Source organism: Synchiropus splendidus, chromosome 16 (assembly GCF_027744825.2).
Source record: "Synchiropus splendidus isolate RoL2022-P1 chromosome 16, RoL_Sspl_1.0, whole genome shotgun sequence".
NCBI classification, from domain to species: Eukaryota; Metazoa; Chordata; class Actinopteri; order Syngnathiformes; family Callionymidae; genus Synchiropus; species Synchiropus splendidus.
The window spans coordinates 14042237-14069022 of NC_071349.1; the positions used below are offsets into that span (position 1 = coordinate 14042237).

General features: G+C 43.0%; 3 protein-coding genes across 10 annotated transcripts in view; all 3 read left to right on the forward strand.

The window, feature by feature from the left end:
- Positions 1–17: 17 nt before the first annotated feature.
- On the forward strand, positions 18–6870 carry psen1 (presenilin 1). Its single transcript, XM_053845900.1, has 11 exons — positions 18–146; positions 657–730; positions 1596–1906; positions 2047–2188; positions 2260–2327; positions 2396–2616; positions 2694–2792; positions 2883–2969; positions 3034–3207; positions 3907–4025; positions 4530–6870. Exons 2-11 carry the CDS (start codon positions 695–697, stop codon positions 4683–4685), a joined length of 1413 nt encoding a protein of 470 aa, XP_053701875.1. The 5' UTR covers positions 18–146; positions 657–694; the 3' UTR covers positions 4686–6870.
- Positions 6871–9039: 2169 nt separating this feature from the next.
- paplna (papilin a, proteoglycan-like sulfated glycoprotein) lies at positions 9040–24960 on the forward strand. 6 transcript variants are annotated; one of them, XR_008412715.1, is made up of 28 exons: positions 9040–9273; positions 10104–10163; positions 10332–10438; positions 12086–12146; positions 12232–12334; positions 12399–12529; positions 13019–13142; positions 13243–13323; positions 13444–13616; positions 13763–13886; positions 13947–14073; positions 14605–14670; positions 15757–15961; positions 16044–16220; positions 16281–16431; positions 16506–16586; positions 18433–18631; positions 18794–18878; positions 18957–19083; positions 19275–19662; positions 22133–22291; positions 22396–22523; positions 22664–22721; positions 22792–22938; positions 23005–23132; positions 23779–23887; positions 24052–24204; positions 24507–24649. XR_008412715.1 is itself a non-coding variant. In XM_053846026.1 (28 exons), the coding sequence occupies exons 1-28, from the start codon at positions 9271–9273 to the stop codon at positions 24665–24667; spliced, it is 3648 nt and encodes a 1215-aa protein (XP_053702001.1). In that variant the 5' UTR covers positions 9040–9270; the 3' UTR covers positions 24668–24960. The 6 variants fall into 6 exon arrangements, 5 of the variants coding, with proteins under 5 accessions (XP_053702001.1, XP_053702002.1, XP_053702003.1 ...); XM_053846026.1 differs by having other exon boundaries at positions 23005–23144; positions 23782–23887; positions 24029–24204; positions 24507–24960; XM_053846027.1 differs by having other exon boundaries at positions 24029–24204; positions 24507–24960.
- A 228-nt stretch (positions 24961–25188) lies between these two features.
- Positions 25189–26786, forward strand: part of ccdc177 (coiled-coil domain containing 177) — a 94846-nt gene continuing 93248 nt past the window's right edge. For all 3 annotated transcript variants that reach the window (XM_053845545.1, XM_053845546.1, XM_053845544.1), the window contains exon 1: positions 25189–25428. The gene's annotated coding sequence lies outside the window, so the exon portion shown is untranslated. The remainder of the gene's footprint in view (positions 25429–26786) is intronic.

The window sequence follows — 26786 nt, forward strand, 5'->3', positions numbered from 1 at the left end:
GCAGGAAGTAGCTGCCGCTTGAAGCCGGAAGTCCGTGAAAGCAGAAACAACAAAGAGGGGAAGCGAAAGTGTCCCTTCCGAAACCCGCTCTAAATCAAACCTCTCCTGGATTCTTGACTTACTCCGTGTACCGTAGGCAGTAGCAGGTAATATACATTATTTATCTGTGGTTCCGTGTGACACGAGCGAGCTGCCGGGTGACTCGCCTGTTGGGGCCGCTCCCGCTTCCACGCTATTATAGCACACCCTTGTTCCAATCTCAGGTACGGTTCTTACCAGAGTACGATCACTTCTGCCACCAAGTCACTGTGGCAAACTGACTTTTCAGCCTTTGGATCAGGTTTGCTGGTGTCTTTAGTGGTGTTGGCGGATCGTCTCGGCACTGAATTCGATTGTGGATTAGCTTCTAGTTCATATAAGACGTTGGTTTGAATCCGTTAGATGCATAATTGTTTACATTACAAACAGACATTTAAAAGCCTTATGTTTGTTTTGTCAACTCTTGTGATGAAATAAAGAAATAGTTGAGGAAAAACCGTAGCCCTGTCTTGAGCGTTCATAAAGAAAATGTGTGATATTTCTGGAGCTTCTGGTTCTCATTCACATATTCCCATTGAAGTTTAGAGTACTAACAATCTTCCGCTTTCTGTCATCAGTCCAAACAACGTGGATTTGCATGTGAGAACCCGTCGTCATGGCGAACAATGCACAGGATGTGGAGAAAAACAGGGTCAGTATTTGCCATTTCTTTCTGTCATAATGTCTTGAGTCATTTTGGTTACCTCACTTTGTTGTGCAACATTGTATGAGTGAAGCGCTGAACTGTTCTTACATCTTTCACACGTGGTTGCATCCAGAGTTTTGTGACTCTAATATTTCTAACTAACATCTGACACACACTCATGTGGAGTGATATACCCAGCCACAATCCTGAGGAGCAAAAGTTATGCACCATAATGAGTATTTTTTTTTTTTGTCTTAAACTGCTAACACACTTCTAAGTACACTGTTCTTATATGGTTACGTTGCCGGTCCTTCAAAACCTATAGAGTAACAATGCCTGTTCTAGTAACTTCACCAGAGGGGAGGTTTTGGGGTTTAGTGTTTGTTGTCCCTGTTAATTTTTTATTTACACAAAATAAATCCCGACCTTTGAGTCCCAGCCAGAGAGTCAAAGTCCTCCTAAGTCACATTACAGCTGTTACTATCCGTGTTTAGAATCTGGCTGCAGGCTCTCATTTTCAACCGTTTTCATCAAAGCATGACGAAGCATGACCTTGAGTCACCCCTGGCTTTCTTCAAGAAGGACCATTCCGTACCCCGCTATGTCATGTCATTTTCTGAAATTACAATGGGTTGGTGTCAGTGTTGAGGGTGTGACCAGCTGTAGTTTTTTTTTGTTGCTCCCTCTCAACTCCAATATTGCTTAATGTTTCTTCACCTGCATGTCAGAACTTGATACTTTTAGTTCCCATTCTCTACAGTCACCTTTCCCAACAGCACCAATAGTCAGTGATATCTTATGGATCGAGATCTTTCTCTGCTTTGGCAAACACGTGATTTCTTCCCATCAGCGTTGTCTTCTGCCCTCTCAGGTGCGACAGGAGGATGCTGGCGATTCGGCACCCACCCCTCAGCTACAAGGTGCCGTGGCGCTCAGAGCTCGGGCCAGGGGTAATGCCGCAGATGGGGGAGCCAACGGCCCGGAGCAAAACGGTCAGGCTCCGTCAGCTGCTCGCCCCCCACAAGTGGTCGAGGCGGAGGAAGAAGAGGACGAGGAGCTGACCTTGAAATACGGAGCCAAGCATGTCATTATGTTGTTTGTTCCCGTCACCCTCTGCATGGTAGTCGTCGTGGCAACCATCAAGTCTGTCGGCTTCTACACCCAGAAAGACGGCCAGAGACTGTGAGTGTTTGAAGCCTTTTTGCGGCAGTTTAATACATGCCTTGCATTACTGCTTTACCGTCACTAGATGGTGCCAGAGTTATAGATTATACATTTTCAACTGCTCAAGAACGCTGAGTGTTTTGACTGAACTCCTCCAGGATCTACACCCCGTTCCCCGAGGACACAGACACAGTAGCACAGCGAGCAGTCAACTCCATCCTGAACGCCACCATCATGATCACTGTGATCATCGTCATGACGCTGGTGCTGGTGCTGCTCTACAAATACAGATGCTACAAGGTACTTCATAGCCAAGCATCAAAGCTGGAGCCAAACTATAACTTCAATAACAACACCTTTGTCTTGCGAAGGTGATTCAAGGCTGGCTCTTCCTCTCATCCCTCCTCCTGCTCTTCTTCTTCTCCTACATCTACCTCAAGTGAGCCGAAACATCGCAGGCTTGTTTTGTGCTTCCTTGTTTCCTTAACACCTACGTTCTACCTCCAGAGAGGTGTTTAAGACGTACAACATAGCCATGGACTTCTTCACGCTGGCTGTGATCATTAGTAACTTTGGCGTGGTGGGCATGATGTGCATCCACTGGAAAGGGCCGCTGCGGCTCCAGCAGGCCTACCTCATCATGATCAGCGCCCTCATGGCTCTAGTGTTCATCAAGTACCTCCCGGAGTGGACCGCCTGGCTCATACTAGCCGTCATATCTGTCTACGGTAAACCACATGGAGCCTGACATTCGGTGGTTGAAGTAAAAATTGTGTTTTTGTTGAGCGCTTCTTTCCTCCTGCAGATTTGCTAGCGGTGCTCTGTCCCAAAGGGCCGCTGAGGATCCTGGTGGAAACCGCACAGGAGCGGAATGAGCCCATATTTCCTGCGCTCATCTACTCCTGTAAGCCAGAGTGTTTAAACACTTCCACCTTTTACCTACCTGTCATTTCTGGAGCCTCCACCTCTCACGTGATGTGCTTGATTCTCCCAGCTACCATGGTGTGGTTGGTCAACATGGCTGACACTGACGGACCAAAGAGGAACTCCAGAGAAGCAGTGGCTCCTGAACCTGAAGCAGGTGCAGAAAAACCCAGCGCCTAGTCGCTCCTTCCTAGCACTCACTTGTCTCCCCCTCCGTGCAGCGACGGAGACTCCAGTGCCTGCCAGCCCGTCGCAGGACGACGGAGGCTTCACCAACACTTGGGTCAATCAGCAGGCGCATCAACTGGGGCCGCTTCAGTCCACTGCGGAGAGCCGGCGGGCGATCCAGGAGATGCCTTCAGCACGGCCCCCTGTAGAAGACGACGATGAAGAGAGTGAGTTCAGTTGGTGGGGTTGTTCTGCTGCAGGAGGGAGGGCTTCAGTGGTAGCCCTTCAGCCTTCCGTGTATTTCTTTCTGCCCCCACGAACGACCCCGACCAAACTGCTCTTTAAGGGGGGTTTTTTTCTAGAATATTTGAATGATTGGTGTTTTTTAAAGAGATTTATGTGGCAACAAAAACAGAAATATTATTCCAGGAAGTCTTTTGAAAGCGGCTGGAGAGTGCAGTAAATGTAAGTGCTGCCTGAGGGAAGCTCCCGTGTTTCTGAAATGGTTTGGAGAGGAGAGAAGCTGTGTTTGATCATGAAGATTAAGTTCTACTCTAGATACTTTAGATAGAGGGGTATATGAACAAAATGGTTTGTTTCCGCCAGGTAGTCTGCCTTCTTTAGATAGACATCAGAAACATACAGTCACTTCTCCTCTTTCGCACGCTTTCAGGAATCTTTCCTGTTAAATTAGTGCATCCACAAACGCGCAACACGCTTGGACTGGAGCTGTTTTTAGGCTGAATTATTCATGGAAATGCTGGGTTTCAAGTGGGATCTATTTCAGTTCTGGTAAATGCGGGGTCCTCGGTCACACAGTAATTGCACAGTCAGATGAATATGGAGGTTTCAGCGTGTGTGTGGGGCTGTGGTTTTCACGTCCGGAGCTGACCGCACCCGACATGTGTCGTCTTCCTGTGTTCCAGGGGGCGTCAAGCTGGGCCTCGGAGACTTCATCTTCTACAGCATGCTGGTGGGGAAGGCATCGGCCGCGGCCAGCGGAGACTGGAACACCACATTGGCATGTTTCGTCGCCATCCTGATCGTGAGTGTTGTGTTCCTGGCACGCTGTTTTATGTAGCCGCAGGATTCCTCATGGTTGGTTTGCTCAACTGGAACGTGATGTTTAATGTATATATTTGTTTTACTAGACTCTTTCATTCTCCTATTCAGTAGGTCATTATGAAATCAAGAAATGTGAAGATTTATTTGTGGCTGAAATATTATTTAGAAATAAACCCATAATATAGAATTTTTATTTATTTCTATTATACATATTTGTTTTTGCATTATAATGTAGCTTGAATTTTCCTTTTAAATAGTTAATTAATAATTTCTTTTGTTTATTTCATGGCTGATTTGAAAAAGAAGCCACTAATTTATTATTTCTTAAATTTTTATTTTTATTTTTATGCAGCCTCACTATATGCTCAGACAGAGTTGCTGTGCTCCCATTTGCACACTGTTAAGACGTGTGGGTTTTAATTTTGCTGCTGATGTCTGTATGTAAAAGAAGCGAATGAAACCGCGTTTTGTCTGGTGTCTGCAGGGCCTCTGTCTGACCCTGCTCCTCCTGGCCATCTTCAAAAAAGCCCTCCCTGCTCTGCCCATCTCTATTTTCTTCGGCCTGGTCTTCTACTTCGCCACAGATAACCTGGTTCGACCCTTTATGGACAAGCTGGCGCTGCACCAGTTCTACATTTAGCAGGACCTTCGGCGTGACGACCACCCACATGCCCAAGACGACGTAGCCTTGCCCAAACACATCCTGCAAAGCCTTTTTTCAAGCCACAATGGAGCTTTTAAAATTTGGATCCCTCAAAGCTGGGCAACGTCTACACTGGTCTCAGGCACAATTTTAAAAGGCTGGTGGGATATTTGACCTCCAGAGAAGCTGTTCATCACCCGCCAGATCCAAGCTTTGCGGCAGGTGCCTTGCTCAGGGACACCTTGGCGGGAAACAGTTTCTACATCTTCAGCGACTAGAAACTCTCGTGAAGATTTTAATAACACCCCCTTTAACACAACTTCATCAACGACTGGACATAGAGAGGGTCAGTGTGCAGTTTGTGTGTGTGATCACCAGAGCGTGCTTTCCTCACCGCTGTGGAAGAATGATCGGATTAGAAGCTCAGTGATTCTTGAGCTCATTGAAAGGATGATTTGTCATCGTCGCAGCATTTCAAATAAATGACCTCACGGTGGTCGCTCCCAGAGGCCACGGATGGAGCAGTCGAGTGCCTTGCTCAAGGGTTTGACTTCACTCTCATCACAGTGGGGCAGAATCTCGCGGTTCACGCAGCAGGTTTCCCCTGCGACCCTCGCCTGGTGCTGTCTGGAACTATGCTACTTCTCAACTGATTTTCTTTCTGAACAGGTGAAAGGTTAAAATTCCAGGAGCCCGAATCCGATCAATCTGACCTCGAGATAAAGGACCAAACTCAAGTGTTGATTCAAACGTTACCAAAAACCAATGGACGAAGGCTGCTTGTAAAGGAACGAGGAAACACTGCACTGATTTGTCTTTCGTTGTTTCAGACCGGTTTCACACGTGCTGCGTGGAAACGTGAAGAGTGATTTCTGCAGTTTTTTTTTTAATAGAATATTTTGCGTGATTGAGTGTTTCTGCCCTTTACATGCGTATGTGTGTTATGCAAAACTCTTTAATTCAGATTTGTTGCTTTTTTTTTTTATATAATAAAAATGAATGATCTGAACGGAACTGAATTAATGTAATCAATATACAATAAATGGTTTGGGAGACAAAAAAAAATCGAAAACCAGAAGAATATTTTAAAAGGAGATGCTATGGATTTTTATTTTTTATGTATTAATTTAATATATATGTTACGGTAAAATAAATGATAATTTAATCATAATTATGAGAAAAAAGATGCATTATAATTTCAGTTTCATTTTCTCTTTGAATCTTTTAATTTGTGCTGTGCTTGTAATATTTGACATATTTTAGGTTTACAAAATATTTTAAAAAGAAGCCATTATATGGAATTGAGTTGATGCTTTTTCTATTTTTAATGATGCAACAAAATGGATAGTTTAAAAAGAACGATGACTCATCGCAGGAAATATGAGACTCAACGGAGCAATATAAATCTGCCTTTTAAATATTGGAGGCTCGGTTTAACATGCTAAGCAAGGAGCCTTTAAACGTTACTTTTTCTCTATATTTTGGGGTTTCTAGCGTGCGGGTCACAAACACTGATCTGGTGGGCTGGATTATGCCCCTGGCCCATGAGTTTGACACATATAGAGTGGCTAAAAAGTTAGTCAATAGCAGCCTCAGCATCAGTGGTCTGGTTTGATGACTGAAATCCTTTGACACAGGTTTCCTCTCCCGCCACTAGAGAGCGAACCGTCTGTGTGAATGACGCAGAGCGTCTCTGGGAACAGAGTGGAAATTCCTCAGTGCGCTGCTACGCCAGCATCTCTGCGCCAACTTGGCGAGCGGCCTCATAGATGGATGCATGAGCCGTTGCCAGGGAGATGGTTTGGCACCTCCGACCAGGACTGTGGCACTGCGTAAAAGTGCATTCCTCACATGGTGACGGAGACACTCCATCGTCAGTGCTGGCTCGGTTTTGAGAGTTCACACCTGGATACATCAACGTCCCTTTTGAGGAGCTTCCTGAAATCCATCGTCTCATTTCCTCTAATGATAGGACGCTTCCTGTTTATGCTCCAGATCTGAGGACTCTCATGAAACAAGAGGCTCTAGTTGGTGGCCTCGATTGGAGCTAGATGCCTCTGTAATCGGCGATGTCCGAGTCAGCCCTATGAAATACACCCCCCCCGTGAATCAATCCAAATAGATTATTTTGGAGGGGTGTCTCTAGTCCACTTTCTTGGTCTTTATTTCCAGGATCACTTGATAAATAAATGGCTCCACTATTACGTAACACTTTCTTCAGAGTCTGATCATGTGTTCATGTCGAGCATTTCCTGCTTCTGAATTGTTGATCTTTTTGTGCATCATTTTAACTTTCCTTTCACACTACGATGTGGAACCAAATATGGCGAAGGTTTATTGTTGATGGTTTATCTCAAAGTGATAAATTTAGCAGTGTGAGGCTGTCGTGGGTTGAATGAAGCCGGCAGAAGATCTTGACGCATCAGGACCTGGAGCCCAGGATGACGTTGGCAGTAAACGCTTCCCAGATTAGATCAGATAATCAGATTACTGTGCAGCGAGGGGCGACCCGTGTTCGCCAGGTAAGGATTAGAGCGTAATCATTTCCCAGACAACCGCCGACCCGGTCGCTACAGGAGCAAAGACGGCGGAGGAGAGAGAAACAAAGATGTCCAAAGACAAGCTGGAGAGCCTGGTGAAGCGGATGGAGGACACTCTGTCGGAGATGGAGCAGCTCAAGCAGCACTGCGGCAAGCAGAGCGACGAGCTCAACCAGCTGGTGGTGGACCTCCGCAGAGAGAACCAGGAGCTGGTGGAGAAGTACAACCAGCTCCTGGTGGAGATGAAGGAGGCCAAGGAAGTGATCGAGCAACTGCAGGACACCAAGTACGCCTTCAACGCCAAGGAGCGGCAGGCGCAGAAGCTAAGCCGGCAGCTGTGACCCAAGCACCAGAGGAGAGTTGGACGTTCTACAGAGGGAAGAGCAACGGTGGCGATTAACTGGGATTAGATGTCGGCTAAACACATAGAAGTGCATTTCCAGAGCGGAGAGACTGTAAAGTACAGTAAATTGAATGTTGACTTGCGTCCTGTGGTGTCGGGGGACCCTTGTAAAGAAGCCAGTTGGGGTACATGTGCAATCCAAAATTGCACGTCTGTAAAGAATATGAAGGGATTTTTCTCATTAGGAATCTGTAATTTAAACAAGCAAATATAGAAACACATTTTTAATGTTTTACGTGATGACAGACAGCTGTTTGTATTTTGGGGTTTGGACTGACAGGAAGGGGTTCGTGGTGACCCCGTTTTCCCTGTTACAAGAGAGAAAGTGCTCAAATTATCCACCGTGACCGCGGCGAGACCTCAGCCTTTCATCGTCTACAGTAGAAGAGAAGTTTTTGAAATGGGAGCCTCCTGGAGGAGGATTTGATCTGTTCATTTGTTTGTTTTTCTGAAATGCAGACACAAACATGTCATCTTCTGTCTGCAGTCCAGTCACATCTAGTGTTTAATAAAATGTACTCGTCGTCTGAACCAAGCTCAAAGTGGAAGGAACGTTTATTTTGGGTGAAAAGGTAGAGAAAAAAAGAAATGAAACGTTAATAAAAGACAAATTGGAATGAAAATATGATTCCCGAAATGCAGACGCTCATACTAAAATCGGTTATTTTGGCTTTCAATCCAAAAAAGTTCATCACAAACGGTGAAAACAACTCCATGAGTGAAGGTACTTACGGTCTTTATTTTGGCTGGTTGGCTATGGAGCGGGGTTCCAGACTAAATTTTGAAGTCATCTGTTTTGGCAGAATCTCCCTCCTTGTCTGAAGGTTGGAAACAGATGTGGTCAGATCTTGCGTAAAAATAGCAACCATAAACACATTTATAACTGAATAGCAGCCGAAACGTTGTTATGTTGTGGTGCGTTCAGGTGAGTGGGAAACCTCAAGTACAAGAAGACTGCTGAGGACACTGATCTTTTTAGGTGATGAAGTATTTGCTCAGACATTAACATTCGATTTAGAATTGATATTTTACATTCATATGGGCAATATTTTAAGTTAGTATTACACTAACAAGATAACCGTTTGTCGACATAATGGATAATCGAATTTTTAAGGATGTGAGATCATTTTAAAGGCAGTTTATCCTCAAAATATATTGCCTAAAAATAGTAATACATGTATATGTAAGCATCAGATTTTTGTTGAAGTAATTTTCATTAACACTCGATTTAAAATGCATAATATTCTACCAACAAATGATGGTCGCAACAACACAACCTCGGAAATGGTGTGAATTTCCTCATGAACTCTTCCAAACATCTGGACTCAGGCACATAGTGATGGACAGGTTTAAACACACCTAGGATGAGTTGTTGCTTTAAATTACAGACTCCGGGTTCGACAGCGGTCCAGGTCCGAGAGCGACGTCTGTGCGGAGGAGGACCGAGCCGGACTTTCTCTCCTCCCTGCGGCTTCCTGTTGGATACAAGGCGGAGAAAGAGGGACGGAGAAGGAGGGGAGGGAGAGACAAAAGAGTCCGGCTTGACGCGGTTCTGCACAGTCGCATCTCTCACACTGAAGCTGACTCGGTTCTTTTGAGCGAAGGTCCTCCTGCTTCTTCAGGACAGAACCACCGGAGGATGGTAAGGCGTCTGATGGCTTCCTAGCTTCATGACTTGATTTTACTGACAAAGTTTTACAACTAGAAACTTTTGTGTTGTGGAAGCGGAACTACTTACTAGTGATATTATTCCAGGGGAAACATTTAGTAGGAACATTTTATCGTCTATGTTGACTGAATTTACTCTTCAGAGACTGAGTATATTTTAAGTATTAAAATCGTATCTATATGTTTTCAGTGTCATTCTTACATGATTAAATTAGTATGAATAAACTACTTACTTGCTCCAAACAAATGGTAATATTCTGTATATCACGTGATCAATTAAGGTACGTTTGTTAGCGAACTGTTATTTTAGAATAAATGTGGACGAAAAATAATTACATTCAATATCTAGGATTATTTTTACCACTTACTTGTTACGTGAAAGTAAACTGAACACCTGTTAATGTTTATTGAATTGTGATTGAAATTCCTTTTTGTGATTTGTTTGGGACGAAATACATTGAATTAAACTTTAGAAATCAAACTTAGTAGCTTAATTTGGAGTTCAAATCGAATATATTTTTATAATCACAGCTATTTGTAACACCAGGTATGATGAGTCATCACTATTCTAATGTTTGAGTTATTCAGCAATGGAGCAGCATCTACAACTCATGATGAAAACTAAGTCTGAGTCTTTTTGTGTTTTCCGTCTAAATCATTACAGCTCTCTTCAAAACATCACAAATCACTCTTCACGCTTGTTTTTGGCATCAGGATTGGTTTTTATAGCTCTTGTATTTCTTATCTTCGCTGCAGTAACTTGCTTTCATTCGTCCCGATGACTGTCTTCTCTTCCTGGTTTAGGGAGCCATGGTGATGCTTCTCCTGCTCGTCTTGCATCTTTCTTACTCTCCAGTGTCCATGGTAAATGAATTTCATTAAACTTATGCATCCACTTTTAAGAGACAAATTAAACTCATATTTCTGACATAAAGAATGTCGACGTACGCTAATAGGGAAATTTCCTCAATGCCTGGTTCTGTATTAGATTCACAATGAGCATGAAACAGAACAAGTTTTTTTGTTTGTTAGCAGTCGCCTGGCCTGGATTACTGGGAGCCATGGGGCCCTTATGGAGAATGCAGTCGCAGCTGTGGTGGTGGCATCACAATGAGAACCAGACGCTGCGTCTCTCACAGGTAACAGTCAAATACATGAATTCTTTTGAGGTCACTGCATCGCTGACCTTTCTAATGGGAGACCGGCTGAAGTGGCTTTTATTTTAATGGTTATAATCAAACTGCTACTGCTGCCCTGTTGACTCAAGTTCCAGTGACTGCTATTTACCTGTTAAATCACAGGTGACTTCACCGGTGGTCCGGCTTGGATCTCATTCTGCGGTCTAAAAAAACTGATTCGTTTTGTTTCAGCTTGTCTTTAATGAGTCACTTCCATTGATTCCATTTCCACAGTCTTACTCAGTCGTGCTGGGCAATTTCAAAACCAACAACCTTAGGCGAGTGTTTAATCAAAGGGCACAAAGTTGAGGAACATGTTTAAACATTTTTCAGATACCTGCTCCGTTCATGTGAAAGGTAGGAATAAACGGAACATAAAAAAAATACTCCTGCTGTTTGAGTTTGAAGGTTGGTGTTCTGTCGAGCTGCTCTGAATCTAATGTTGGTTCTCGACAAGTCAGTGCGCTCTGTGAGTAAGTCAGCCGTCAGCATGTTTTAATTAAAGTGTGTTCGAGTGTGTTGAAATGAAGCAGTGGAATACTGTGGTTATGCACATGGAATCATCATTTTAAAGGTAATCCTGTGTTGCAATAGAAAAGACCTTTTTTCAAAAGAATTGTTGCAGCTTACTGATATAAATAACGTCTAAATGATATAGTACTCATATGATAAGAAGACGAAGATGACATTTTTTTTAAAAGTCACTAGGATGAGATGGTTTTAATATAGGAAATATGGAGACATCTATCAGATTTACTTTAATCTCAAAGATCATTATTTAACCATCATGATGGTGGAGAAACATGTCGTACGTACAAAGCTCTGCACATCTCTCAAGTCACTGTTTGTTTTAACGCCTAAGTTTTATACCTGTTGAGTCTTGTAAGTGTACCCCAAACTTTTTCAGATTCATTTGCTCAATTTTATTTCTGTTTTCTTTAACTCAGTTGAAGCATGACTGCGCCTTGAGTTGAGTAGACAGTACTTTCCAGACAGTCCAAAGAACCCTTTTAACCTCGATTGAATGTATGCCCAAGATAGATGACAGCATTTCCTGTTTTGAAGTTAGAGGATCTTCAACCTGCCTCTGTTCACTCTCTTTAAGCTCACTACTTTATCAGTGTAGCAGAGGAGGCAGCTCAGACTCTCCCACTGTCTTCATCTCTGTCTCATAAACCTCTCTCTCCCTGCAGCAGCTTGTTTTTGCTGTTTGAAATTGCACAATGGGCGGCTGCTTCACCTGAAGTTCCTCGCCGTGAATCACTGTCGGGACATGTTTTAGTTTCAGTTTTGGCGTGTTGACAGGAGCGTGTCTTGTGTTTCGGCCCGAGGGCAGCTGCTTTCTTCAATGAGGGAAGCGAAAACAGCCACCCGCTCACAGCGCCTTGTAAAATCTGTGCTTGTTGTAGTGCGGGTTCATTGTCATGGCATCACCGTGTGTTTTTTTCCTTCTTTTTCATTTGTTGTGTTTGCTTTTAGTTAGTGTTACTCCTCGCACCTACTGCATAAAAGCTAATTTTTTTTGCTCATGAGGGCCATGTAAATATGGGCACACATGTGGGCCACACTTGGCACATGTGGTTTAATGTGTCCCCTGTCTATTTTCAGGACTGATGGTGGACACAACTGTGTGGGACCAGATAAGTCCTACCGCACCTGCAACTCTCAGGTCTAATGTCACGTCATGTTTGAGAAGATGAATGATGAACCTTAGCCTGATGAATTGGGAAAGTAACAGCCACTGGTGGTTGCAGGACTGTCCAGCAGGAGCCAAAGACTTCCGGGAGCAGCAGTGCGCCCAGTTCGACGGGACAGACTTCCAGGGCAAACGCTACAAGTGGCTTCCTTATTATGGAGGTGAGAAACCTGTGACTATGCCAATGTAAATGAACTAACTGTCGATATAATGATCGTCTGGCAGCGGAGAATCCGTGTGAGCTGAACTGTATACCCAGAGGGGAGAACTTTTTCTATCGCCACCGCAGCGCTGTGGCTGACGGGACGCCGTGTCACCCGGGACGGAGGGATGTTTGTGTGGCTGGAGTCTGCAAGGTAAACCATGTTTACAGATGTGGACGTTTCAGGAAATAGTATTAAGTGTAGAGTATAGGATGTTTTGCCTTCAAGGATGTGACCATGTCATACTGTTACATTATGCTCAGCGACCAACTAACCTTCTCCTCTTGAAGCGCTTCGTCTATTAACCTCTGAAGTGATGTTTTCATCCACGGGCCTGAGGACAGTTGACGCACAAAGCTCACTCTGTTCTTGCACAGAAAGAAGAGAAGAAGCAGCAGACTGTTGCTGGCTGCTGAAATGACTCCGCTTTTGGAGACACGCTTTGTTCCCTCGATTGTTATGTCATCGTGATCGTAGACCTTTCTGCTTGCTATTCTTCTCCTTGAAGGTTTAAACAAGTCGACACACATGAGAGGTTTTTGTGGATGTCGGTGGCTGCCGGCAGGAAAACCTCAAACCAAAATGAGCGGCTGCGTGTTAGGAGTTTGGCTGAAGCGGTGTCACAGTCTTGTTTGTTCGCAGCGGCTCGGCTGTGACGACACGCTGGAGTCCTCTCAGAAGGAAGACCCCTGCCTGAAGTGTGGTGGCGACGGACAGTCCTGCTCACGCGTGAAGAAAACCTTCTCTGTCCGTGACATGCCGACTGGTATGAGGCTTGGATTCACTTTTCAGACGCATTATTTTGGCCGTTGAAAATAATTCTGGATCAGAAGCTCTTTATATTTCTCATATTTTCTGCGTCACAGGCTACAACCGTATGTTCATCATCCCCGTGGGAGCCACGACTATCAGCATCAGAGAGACCGTGGCCACGCGAAACTACCTGGGTAAGTTGGGAGTGACAAGCAACAAGTACGGATAATTATGAGACATTAATGCCATTTCAATGATATGACTTTTTTTTAATTAATAAAAAAAATAATGAAAAGCCTTTGCTCTGCTTTCAGCCGTCAAGAACCTGCGCGGCGAGTACTACCTCAATGGCCACTGGGTGATTGAGTTCTCAAGGTCAACTCCAATCGCTGGCACTGTGCTGTACTACCAGCGTGGGGCTGAAGGTGAGAACATCCCTGAAACAATCATCGGCCGGGGACCCACCACTGAGCCACTCGTGATCGAGGTACAGTCATGAACAACACTCCATGTCTTCTACTGCAGCATAGTTAGGGTTACGGTCAACACTAATAGCTAACTTTAACACATAATACAGTTAATGTTAGGACAAATATTTTGAGATCTAAATCTTGTTTTTACTCATGTTTCCAGCTGATCAGCCAGGAACCAAACCAGGGAGTTGAGGTGGAGTATTACCTCCCCAATGGGCGCTCCAGGGAGGGCTACTACTGGAGCTATGGCTCATGGTCTGCCTGCAGCCGTGACTGTGGATCAGGTTTGTCCCGTGTTCTAGCGCCATGTGACTTCACTTGTTCATGCTCTCGTCTGTTACTAGGCTCCCAGACTCGGCTCATCTTCTGCACCATTGATACCGAAGCCTACCCCGACTACCTCTGCGCTTCACTGCCACGTCCTGAGAGCAACAGGACATGCAATCCTCACCCCTGCCCTCAGATCCGCAGGTACAGCACCATCATAACAAACAAGTTCTGTCTAGGTTTAATGTGATTCTTCTGACAGTATTAGTATGTGGCAATATTTCCAATAATCTTGTGCCTAGAAAGTATACAAATAGATTTATTAATCTTATAATGTCATTAGAATATTATAATATGCCCCTGTTGACTGACATTTATTTTTACGTTTCTTTTTTTACACTATTTCCCCCAAAGCAGTTCATTGAATTGTGTTGTGTGTATTTGTTCTTGCACATTTCTGTTGACTTATAATGCACATATTAATTGGCATTTATTTATCTATTCTGACATTCAAAACATTGGCCATGTTGAAACTGTTATTTTACTATTCAACTTTTTTTGTCTATTACAGTGTCAGTATTTGGTTTATATTCCAGTTTTCCGATCATCTCAGTGCTATTCAACTAAATTTTCACTTTCTGTATGAATGAAAAATGATGTCATTTATGTTTGCTCAAATATTCACCCAAGGTCGTCAGTTATGTGACAGTTGTTGATATGTTATCACTGTGTAAGGATGGTGTACCTGTATCCACCTCAGCAGTGGAGACCCTCAGAAAGACCCAATGCATTGATATTCAGGTAATCTGGGGGTCTGTAGTCACACTGTAGTGAGGATGATCGCAAACACACATGGGGTGTGAGTCATTGTTTCTCTAGAAGTGCACTGAAAGAATATAACCCAGTTCTCCTCTCGACTTAGCTCTAAAAAAAACAAAAAAACTCAGTTTAATTAATTCATTTCATTAATTTAACTTCATATTCATTGAAATATTATGTATATGTATATGTGTGAATCAGGAAAAGTCCCTGTGAATAATGACACCCACCAATGTGTTTGACTTTCATTGAAGTTTTGTACAACAAGGAATTAAAAGGCAACTGCTGAGCTCAGTGATCTTCCAAACTCACTGCCAATTAAAAGCCTTGAAACATATTGTTGGAACTATCTTCTTTTTGCATATCATGACTTAACTTAACAGTTGTAATATCCACAAAAAACTTTCATAAATTTAGTGATGTGTCTCTCAGACCGCTGAAAATACAGACTGCACCTTTAATTCCCATCAGAGTGGCCCCTGATCCCTGAGCTTTGCCGCTGCCTGGCTGCTTTAGCAAACTCTCTGTCCATTAGCGTAGCTGTTTGTCGCTGTGAGGTGTGCAAAGGTCAGGGGTCACCACGCTGGGGCTCTTCGCTTTTGTTTACAGCTGAGCGGCAACTGTGCTGAGGCGGTAAATATTTGGGAGCTACGCTCACTGGCTCACTGGCATGTGTTTGATGCTTGATGCTGCTCTGAGATCTTTACCAATGATAACATTCCCCTTTTTATTTATTGGAATTTGTTTTAAAGTGTAGTTTTCCTTTTATTAAATATACATTTCTTTACTTGAGTTCAATATTCAGCTTTATAATCACAATAATGGTAGAAAAACTAAAGCTTTAAATAAATATCCTCATAAGATCATTCTTTTTTTATAATAAGTTTGTTGCATTGTTTTCTTTCTGTTTTAATGCCATATTTAGTTTTCATTCAATTGAAAAAGACAAGTCTAAATTTATATTCATTCAAGAGTTAAATGTAAAGAAGCAAATAAAATATCTTCAATAGAATTTTTGCTTCATTGTTTTAAGCGAATAATGTGCTGATATCTGTTGGTGTTCCCCAGCTGGAGAACAGGTGAGTGGAACCCTTGTTCGGTCACCTGTGGCGGGGGATCTCAGGTGCGAAGCGTGCAGTGCGTTTCCCACGATGTTTCGGGGCCTCGCGTGGTTGAAGACTCTGTTTGTGCGGCCTATGCTGAAGCCCCGCCTTCTCTGCAGACGTGCAACATGCACAAATGCACAGAGTATCGTGTGACCTCCTGGAGCCAGGTGAGACCATTGCTCCTGGAGTCACTAGGGGGCGCTACTTTCTCCTGTCCTGTTCTAATTCTATGACGCTCTCTCTCTGCAGTGCTCTGCGACCTGCGGAGCGGGACAGCAGACCCGAGAGGTCACCTGTGTGGGCTCTGGAGGAATGAGATTGGATGAAATGTCTTGCAGCGCTTTACTCCGTCCGCCTGTCGTCCAGCCCTGCGAGGTGTCCGCCTGCCCCAAGCGGATCAGCTGGCACGTTGGGGACTGGGGTCTGGTAAGCAGCAAAATATTCTTGGATGTATATTAAACTTTTAACGCTCCGATCTCCTACCAGTGCTCCAGGAGCTGTGGCTCCGGCCTGCGAGAGCGTCAGGTGATCTGCGCGGACCAGGAGAGGAACTTGTACCCAGTGGATCAGTGTGACTCCCACCCCAAGCCCTCCACTATGGAGCGATGCAACCGCCAGCCATGTTACAGTCCACAGGGTACGCTTCAGCTCAAAAATATTACATCATCATTCAGGGCCACTCAACAAAGCCATTTCCTGCTCTCTTCATAGTTGTTCCCAGTGTTCAGGATCCCAGAGGCCATGACAACACGCACACCGTCTTCTTGCCGTTCATCCCAGGCAACAACACAGGTTTGATTCCTCAAAAGAATTATTTGAAACACAATTTATTGCAAGTTTCATCCTTGTTTTTACTTGTGAGCAATGTTATCCTGGAAAAAAAATAGTTTACCTCAGAGCTATATTTAATTTCCAGAATCATAATGATATTATTCCTTGGAATAATCTTTAGTGACTCATCGGGTTTTTCTTAATCTCTGGTCCTGTTGTGTAAACTGTGAACTGAGGTGTTGTAAAATGTTGGAGGGGGTAGAGCCAGCAGGCGTGTACAAACCTCTCTCCACCACACCTTAAAGAAAGTCCGTCACTAATGCATGATAATTACTTGATGTCTGCCTCACAACAAAGATCATGAGTTCAGGGGGAATTACATCAGCACAGTTTCCTGTCAATATTCCCTTCCTCCTCTGTATATAAAGCCCCCCCCCTTCATCTCATATTTCGACAGTATGTGACACACACTCTCACACTGCTCCATGAGAATGTTATTTCCGAGTATGACTACAAACTCCTACGCTTAGAAAACATCAGCAGCAGGTGCAGCCTTTTTTGTGACATCACTGAGATCCCTCTCTGCTGATAAGACTCCTCCCCTAAAGCCTCATCCACGTCCGCTCCCAGCACCAATTATCCGCTTGATTGACATGTTTTTAGCAATCTAGCCGCATTGTCCTCTGATTAAAATACTTCTAAACCAGCGATGTGTGCCAGTGCTGACTGCCGCCTGCCTGTCATGTGTTCCCCAGCAACAAAGAATGCAGAAAATGCTTGAACTGTTTTACACTTTCACTGAATGTGTCTTATTATTGATATGACATTCTGTTCCATTTACCATTCGTTTGACTTAAAAATGTACAGAATAACTCAAAAACGGACAGACATATTTTAGAGGAATTTTCTGGTCTGGTTGTGAGTGAGGAAACTTAGAAGTGATGTTATTTAAAAACCTTCTAAAGATCCCACTACTGAATTTCAGTGAGACAAAAGCTTTATCTGGTGACATGTCCAATTAAAAGAGACAGAAATCGGCCATTTTAACCAAGTAAAACGCACCATACAATCTAACCTACTTTCACGTGACTCACATGGTGACTAACTGTGGATTTGTGCATGTTTTTTCTCATTTGCTTGATCCTCTTCTTCATCTCTGCAATGGTTGTGTTATAGGAATTCCTTAGCGCTACTGCCACCTGCTGTCGGTTTTACTAATTGCACTCAGGGGATTTCACGTGAACTAAATTAACTAAAGACAATATGAATTAAAAAATAAGCCAGTACGTATCCAAATAAAAGGCTTATTGGAGGTCTTGGCTGTGACACTACCCTTCTCGTTTTGTATGTTCTTAATTTACAAGTAAAATATTAATACTAAGGCCACAGTTTAACTTTAAATAAACTGGAAAAATCATTCAAATAACTATGAAATCATAATTTGAGTCACTAGAAAAGCACTAGCTTACTTGAGAGTGGAGACCTCCACCAAGCTGCTAATTCCCAACCATATGAGAATATTTTTTTTGTTATTGTCCTACATTTATTTTATTGCTATAATTTGTTTATATTTATTATTAAAATACCATTGATATCATTGACAGTCTAATGGTGGTCTGTTTTTGTTATAGTCTGCCTGACAGATGAACGCTGAGGCAAAAAGAAATTCAATCCAGGAGCAAACATTAATAATATGAGCTTAGATAACTGCATTAAATAAAATAACTTCTTCCATTTTTGCAAGGATGTAAATGAAACCATTTGCACAGCGACAACATATAAATATTTATTAGGTTATTTTAGACAAAAACAGACTGATTAAGAGACAGGTAATGTGGAATTCTCTTCAAGTGTCATGTATTTTCAGGCCAACAGCCACAGTCGGCGCATCACAGCCAGACCAACCAAGTCCAGAACAACCCGAGCTTCTCTCCAACCCTCCACTGCAGCCAGTCTCACTATGGCTGCTGCCCAGACGGACGCACCTCAGCCGCAGGGCCTCAGAGTCTGGGTTGTCCGCAGACTCCACCACCCACTGCAGCCCCGCCGTCCTGCAGCCAAAGCAGGTACAGCAACCCCTCATTACTCTGCGGTCTGGCCGACAACCTCTTGATTGTTTTGCTTCAGACTCGACCACAAATTACGGCGCTGGAGGTTTTTGCTGACATGGCCCTCAGGTTTGGCTCTAAATAGATCTCCTGTGTAAGCGTGTTATGTTTTGTTCGCAGTTTCGGCTGCTGCAGAGATGGACTGACAGCTGCTCAGGGTCCTAACAACGAGGGATGCCCTGAAAATGTGGCCCCTGCACCCACTGTGAGGACCTAGAAGCACATGCTTCATTACTTGAAGCCCCAATCCTACTACCTGACTAATGCACACCTGACCCCTCAGGTTACTCCGACTCTTCCTAGTGAGAATGCTGTTCAGTGCCGCGCCACCACCTACGGCTGCTGTTATGACCGAACTACACCTGCTGGGGGACCCAACGGGGAGGGCTGCCCCAATCCACCCAACCACAGTAAGAGCTTCATGCGTGAAAACAATACTTTACTGAGGAGTTCTCTCATGCCTCCTGGAAACTAGCTTGGTGTTTACGTTTCTAAGACCTGGCTCAGGATCTACAGGAAGCCATACTTCTTATTTAGCCTCTAAAGACACTGCTGTAATAATTGAAGTTGAATGAGTGAACGTGGCTATCTGCTCCTGCAGTTGAGCGCTCCCTCTGCTCGCTGCCCCGGGCGGCCGGCTCCTGCAGCAGCTGGACAGGTCGCTACCACTATGACGTCCTAAGCTCCAAGTGCGCCCACTTCTGGTACGGCGGTTGCCACGGAAACAGCAACAACTTCATGACGCAAACGGAGTGCCAGCGAGCGTGCGAGGTGACGGCACTAGCGCCGACCGCCAGCAGGCCTCCACCTCCGGGACGGACCAGCGGCTCTCGTAACATGGGGAGGATTTTCACCGTGCGGGGCGGCTCCAGACCGTCCGGGAGACAGGCCACTAGCGCCGCCTCACACGCTCACAACGGCAGAGTGTATATGCGTAACCGACGACCATCGTCTGGTTCTGCTGCTCAGCACAGCGGCCCGGCGGCGAGGTAAGACCCAGAGAAGGTTCAAACCACAGCTGACAAATACTGTCAACTCTCATTTAAACTGCAATTATTATGTATTACTTTTGTGTTAAATAAGGGGAGTATCGCATGAGTGTATGTACCAAATGTAAGTTAGCATGTAGTTCTTCTTCTTTTTTAAAAAAAGAAAAATAAAACAAATGAACAATTTTAAACATTAAAATACAAAAATAAACATTTGTAATGGAGGTTAAGTAATCAATAATAAAATAATAATTACGTAGGTAATTAAGTGAACATATTAAGTTCCCTTCAGAGACAGAATACATGTTTAAAAATATGCAAAACTGAATATAAAAAAATAAATAATAATAATAAAAATAACAGATGTATGGAATTGAACAGCATCGTACCTCATGTCAGTGTCTATTTTAGAACCATGACACAATCTGTCACACATTCATGTTTTTGCTCCTGAATACTTGATAACTACTTCAATTCTAATACATGTGTGTGTTAGTCAACCTCATGTCATAAAGTGCCTCCTGAACAAGTGCCTCTCATGCAGTGTCTGTCCTCTTCATGTACTACTTTTACATGTTGTGAAATGCCACCTTGCTTCCTTCCTCTTAAACTTGGCTATCATCTCTTGTGGTGTGATCTTCGTGGGACTCCTCTCTGTCTGTCGCCTCTCTGGTGTCTGCTACCTCACTGTGTCAACATAAGTCAAACTAATAAAGGTTCCACTGTGATGCTGTCGGTGTTGGTTCTGTGTGTTGGAATATTGTGTCTCTCAGCACTATTTGGGAAACCTTCTGCAGCTGTCTCATTAAATGTATTCATTTTCTGGTTTTATTCTATTTTTTTTCTATGTATTCTCAACTGTTTTTGTGTTCTGAATGTCCCTCTTTTATCTCTCCTATTTTTTTGTCTGTCTAATAAAGGTGATGACAAATAGTGTGCTCCTCAAATGAAATGCAATATTTAGCATAATTTAAATATGATGATCAAGGCTGGACAATATTTTATACAGATGGTAAGATAGTATTTCATGAAAATTAAATAAATAGATGGATATAGAATTATTATTTAATAAAACCATGTGTAAATAAATCAGTTTAAAAGCCAGGAAAGCGTTCAAGCCACTAGTTAACATTGAAATTATATATTTTTTGAAGACCAATATCAATATCTATTTGAATTGATAATTACTTTTATCAAAGTAATAATACTATTCATCATAATATTTATCTATATAATTCTATTTTGAAATATCATTGCTAGCAATCAAGTCTGTTGGGCAGCAGGTGGCAGTAGTGTTCCAGATGGATTTGCATAACTCACTGATGGAGTGAGTAAACAGAGCGGCTGAGCATGATAGAACATTATATGATCCTCACCATGCGTCATTACTATTTATCTTGTGGTCATGTGACACTATTTTTTAAGTAACATTGAAATAATTCCACTTCCAATTTGTGATTTTAAGGACAATAGTTGTTACAGATTCTTTTCAATAAATATCTCACAAAACATTGGTCTTGTGGTCACACTTCAAACATTTCTAAGATTTCTAAGACTGTGGAGGCATCAAGTCTGAGACATAGTGGAAGAATCTTCTTCTTCTTTGTATTTCGGCTTCTACCTCCATCTCACTCTATACTCTGCTTCCTCTTCTCTCAAACCTACAAATCTCATGTCCTCCTTCACCACGTCCATAAATCTCCTCTTTGGCCTCCGTCACCCCTGACACTTTTCTCCAATATTCATCCTGTCTGCACCCGCTTCTTCACCACTTTCTCACAGTCTCCATCACCTTGGACAGTTGAGCCTAAGTACTAAAAATAAAAATCCCCCACCTTCTTTATCTCTGTATCCTGTAACTTAACATGTCCACTTGGGTCCCTCTCATTCACACACATGTATTCCGTCTTACTGCGGCGAACCTTCATTCCTCTCCTTTCTAAGGCATACCTCCATCTCTCTAGCTTGTCTTCCACTTGCTCCCTGCTCTCACCACAGATCACAATGTCTTCTGCAAACATCACCGTCCAACCTCATCTGTCAACCTGTCCATCACCATGGCAAAAAAGAAGGGGAGCTCGAGCTCAGCCTTGGTGCAGTCCCACCTCCACCTCATTAAGATATCATGTAAATAAGTGTATACCATGATGTCTTCAAATGGGGATTATTTGATTGCATATTACTTCATTTTATATACTTATTATTTAAAGATTATCCAATTTTTTGGGAAAGAAAATGATAGAGTAAAGAAAATTGTGCACAGAACCAACAGTGAATGATTTATGCTGTTTAATTTAATGGTGAATATACGAGGAAAATAAAGAAGGCAAAAGTATTTTACAAAAAAAAAACAAAACATTTTTTTCCAAGAGACGAAAACCTGAGCGAGAAAGGAACAAAGTGAGTGAGGCGTGAAGTAATGGTAATCATCATCTCACTTTCTTCTTTCCTGGCACCAACATCCTCTCAGCTTCACCTTGGGCGGGGTGACCATCGACAAGTCGGACCCAGAGACCGTGGAAGCTCTCGTCGGACAGACGGCAGTGCTGCCCTGCAGAGTCAGTCCTCCCCCGTCGTCCACCGTCATCGTGGAGTGGAGAAAAGACAGCGTGGCTCTGTCCAGTCCCAGGTCAGTGCCACCTTTCCTGGTCCATTAGATTGTTTCAGTATCACCTGATACATGTTGCACTCGCCAGTCATGTCAGTCATGTGTGGATCTGAAATCTGCAAAAGGTATCATCACCAGCCCAATGGGTCCTTGCTGGTTGGTCCTCTGAATAAGGCCGACTCTGGTTGGTTCCTGTGTGTTGCTTCTCGAGAGCGAGAGAGAGACCACCGCTATATTTACCTGTCAGTCACTGGTGAGTTCATAGTTGAAAACCCACCACAATGCTGTGTTGTGTTAACTGGGTCTGGACTCAGTCACTTTGTTAATTTGACCGACTACAACCCCAATTAGTCTGTGGCACGTGAGTCCACTCACTCTGTGTTCAATCTGCAGAGGGAACGCAGAGGCTGACTCCTACCTACCCACCACCCGAAGATGGCTCCTATACCAGGTGAGAAGAACAGTAACACAAATCAGCCCTTGCAGTGTGAAAAAACGTCTTATGTTCTCGTCCCTTCCAGGTTCAGTATCGAACGTTCAGGATCATCTTCACTTGAGATGCGTTCAGGTCAAACAGCCAGGCTCCTCTGCACCGTCCTTCCCCGTGCCGCTCTGCAGTTTGTCAACATTCAGTGGACCAAAGACGGACGTCTCATCAGCGATGCCAGGTGAATCACGGTTAAGCTTGTTGTGTCTGGAGCTGGCTGTTAGCTCAGCTGATTTCTCTGTTGCAGAATTGTCCAGCAGTCAGACGGCACGCTTACGATCAGCCCGCTGACCTCAGCGGACACTGGTGCGTACACGTGCACTGCGTCTTCTCGCCAGCAGGTGGAGCAAAGAATGCTACAACTCAGAGTTCAAGGTAAGCATACAGGTACATGAAAAAAGGAAATAAAGTATGGAATATATGTCATATTAAATTGTATTATATTATATGGGTGTATGCACGTGTATATGTATATAAATAAGTATTTTTATATTTTCACATTTTTCTTATATAACCTAATCTCTACATTGTTGACAATATTTGGGTTTTTTAACAGCGCTGTCTCTGACTTGGAACCTCAATTTTCCCGAGTGATTTATAAAATGTCCGTCTCACGATAAGACGAAATACTCAATCATTTGATTTACTTAAAATACATATGAAGTATTTTATATTTATATATTTATTTTATTTATATTTAACAGCAGAAGTCTAAAAAAATGAAGACATTTATTTTGTCCGTTTTTGAAATCTGTATGTATAATTCTGTTTTTTTAAATATTGCTTTGGGAGAATTTATTTCAAATTCTACTGAATTATAAACAAAGACAACGAAACGTAACGTACAATGAAGTACTCATTCTGTCGTGTGCAATAACCACCAAAAGGGGGAGGCATAGTCTTCTGAGACTGGATTTAGCTAACGTTGCCTGATGTCTTGGTCAACAAAATTAAATGAAAATTAAATTAGGGAAAATATTAATCGTGTGTATGATTGTCTGTGCATTACATTTTATTTCAGCAGACTTGAAGATCACCACTGCCCCAAATAACATCCAGGTCACTGAGGGGAGCACCGCTCTGCTGCCATGTGTGGTTTCAGGAGACAACGTTAACATCGGCTGGTCCAGGTAAAGAGACACTTCCTGGATATCATAATATAGTGCTATCGTCATTTTTCGAAGTAAATTCATTTGAGGTCAGTATTTTAGTAGGTTCTTGTAAGGAAAACCAAGAACAAACAAATGTAAGAGCTATGATTCTGTGGGCAGAAACGGCATCCCTGTGCGTCCAGATGGTCTAAACATCCTGCTGTCCTCGGATGGAAGTCTGGTGCTGCGTAATGTGAGGAGAACTGATGAAGGCACCTACACCTGCAACGCTTATACAGGTATCTACTCTGTGAGCGCCACGGCTGAAGTGAGAGTCACCCAACATGAGCATCCAGGTGAGTAGAGGGGTGATACTCAGCTTCCTTTCTTTGAGTTATAGCCTCTGTCCCATAAAGCTTCTCCTGCACTCAAGATGCTACTCTTTAGTCACAGATGACCCTGATTGACTCCTGATTCTTGAACTTCTCTACCTCTGATCCCTGCATCTTCACTGTTCACCTCCACTTCTCTAGTTTCTTCTTCACCTTCTCGTCCTTCTCACTATATAATCAGCAGACATCATGGTCCATAGAGTCTCCTCCCTGCCAGCGCTACACAGTGTCATTCCTAAACTGATGTTCTTGTCCTCTTGTTCCAGGCACAGATATACCTCCAGACTGTGTGGACCAGCCTGATCTCGCCAACTGCGAGCTTATCGTTTACGCCCGACTTTGCTCCAACTTGTACTATTCTAGCTTTTGTTGTGCCAGCTGTGCTCGACATTCACGGAGAACCACTCGGTACATTCAGTATGGCTGAAAGACCCAGTTCGAAGTTCGAACTCTGGAGTGTGGAAGACCAATGAACCAAGCCTGCTGCCACCCAAATGTGCAACTAAAAGGGAATTTCTCTTCCATGAAGTACATTATGTGCTTTTTTTAAACTCAAAGGTGTCAAGTGGTTTTATAATGTTGCTGCTAAAATATGCAGATGTTCTGTTGCTGTTAAGTTATTTCTCACAACAATCATGATCTCTGTTTTTAGAGACTACTATTGGTGTTACTGGACTGTTTTAACAACAAAGGTTTATTCCTAAATCTGTGGCTTGTATCTTTTATTTTTATGTACCTATTTTGCTAAAATAAATGTTATTTTGTTAAAAAACATACATACTTGTACCCACAATCTTGATGGTTCAGTGTTAACATTGCTATCGCTAACAATTACGTTTAATTCAGTATTCATATTTTAAACTTTAAAACCCCGATCGCATGACGTCACCACCTTAGAGACACGTGACCCGTTGACAAGCTCGCGACCGTGATAGCTAGCCATTTCTTTTAAGAAACATTTTATACGCACAAGTCAACGTCCTGGGCAAATAACGAGTTAAGGTGTTTTTCTTCAAACGTTTTGAAGATTCGAACAGGGCGCTTAAGGTTGCGACGCCGTGAGAATTAAATGAACTCTCGACGAATCGTTAAATGAACTTTTCGAAACGAATAGTTTTCGTTCGGCAGGCGCCATCTTGTGACTACGATGAGAAGAACAAGCTCCCTTCGATGAAACCTGTCATCCAGGTGAGATGTGAAATCCACCCACCTTTCACTTAGTTAAAGAATGCAGTGTATGCACAAAACAAAACTACTGCTACTACAAAGACGTAAAGTAGGGGACCAGGTGGCGTCAACTAGTGATGCGTCCCGCTTGTATCCACGTCCATTTTCCAGTTATTTAAACATGACGAAACTACCTTGCTGTCCAGTTGTTTCCTTTTTGTAATATAATGGTGCCACTTCAGCCAGTTACAGCAGTTACAGATAATAATAATCAGCAGGTGCTGTCTGTAGCCTTGTACACTTACTATCTATTGGCAACATGTCCTCATTAATGTGAATTTAAATATATATTATCTAGGTTTTACTGCAATTTTAATTGCAGTATTTGGAAGAAGTATTGTAGCTCTAACCTTACATTGTGAATGAATGAATGATGAGTTGTTCTAAATAGTTGGTGAGGCATCTCCACTGTTTGTTGTTGAAGGCCAGACATTGTTTTCGCAGACTGACAGGTGCTGTCTGCAGCTCCGTGCTTGTGGTGAACATAGATCTCATTTCTCAGCTCAGAAGTTGCTGTTCTGGCTGCACTGTGACCACATCCTCTGCTCTGTTGCTCTCACCTCCGCTTCACTGTTTCTGAGAAGCAAAACCTTTGCTTGAGAAACTTGAACCAACTTTCCAGCCGCTTGTGTGTTGACACACAAACATATTTTCCAAACTTGCATTGCAGGAAATAACATTTCAGCAATGAAGTATGTGTTGAGTGAAGCAGTCCTTCGACTGATTGATGAAATTAAATAGCAACATAACATGTACATAGACGGTAAAATAGCAAATACATAGATACCTCTACGTAGCAGGAAGAGATTCATGTAGGGGAGGCATGTGCTCAATTTTGTTTTAACGTTTTAAGCAATGCCAAGTAGAGAACACGTTGATTTATTTTTTTGAAAATGTTGAATATATATATTACTGTTTTTGCATGTACCAGGAAGAAGGCCTGTACAAAGTCATCATTTGGATGAATTTAGTGGCGATCTGTTTGGCTTTTATGGAGCAGTTGTATTCCGATATAATTGTGGGTATAATCAGATTTCTATTGAAGTGGTGCATCATTTGTTATAATTCAGTGGAAAATGCATACAGTCAAAGTTTACATTTCCCCTGGCCTCATATGCGATGTTGCAGGAACCTCTTTTTTGGGATCAGTGTCATGTGCTCTTGTGAAAGGTGCCACCTGAAAGCATTTCTTCCTAGTATTGCCTTATAAACTGATAAATTTGACATCAAAATGTCTCTGGTTGTGTAACAATCTCCATATGAAGTATCATGTTTGTACTTTGTGGCAGTTTTGAATTGAAAAGTGTCGCCAAAAAGTC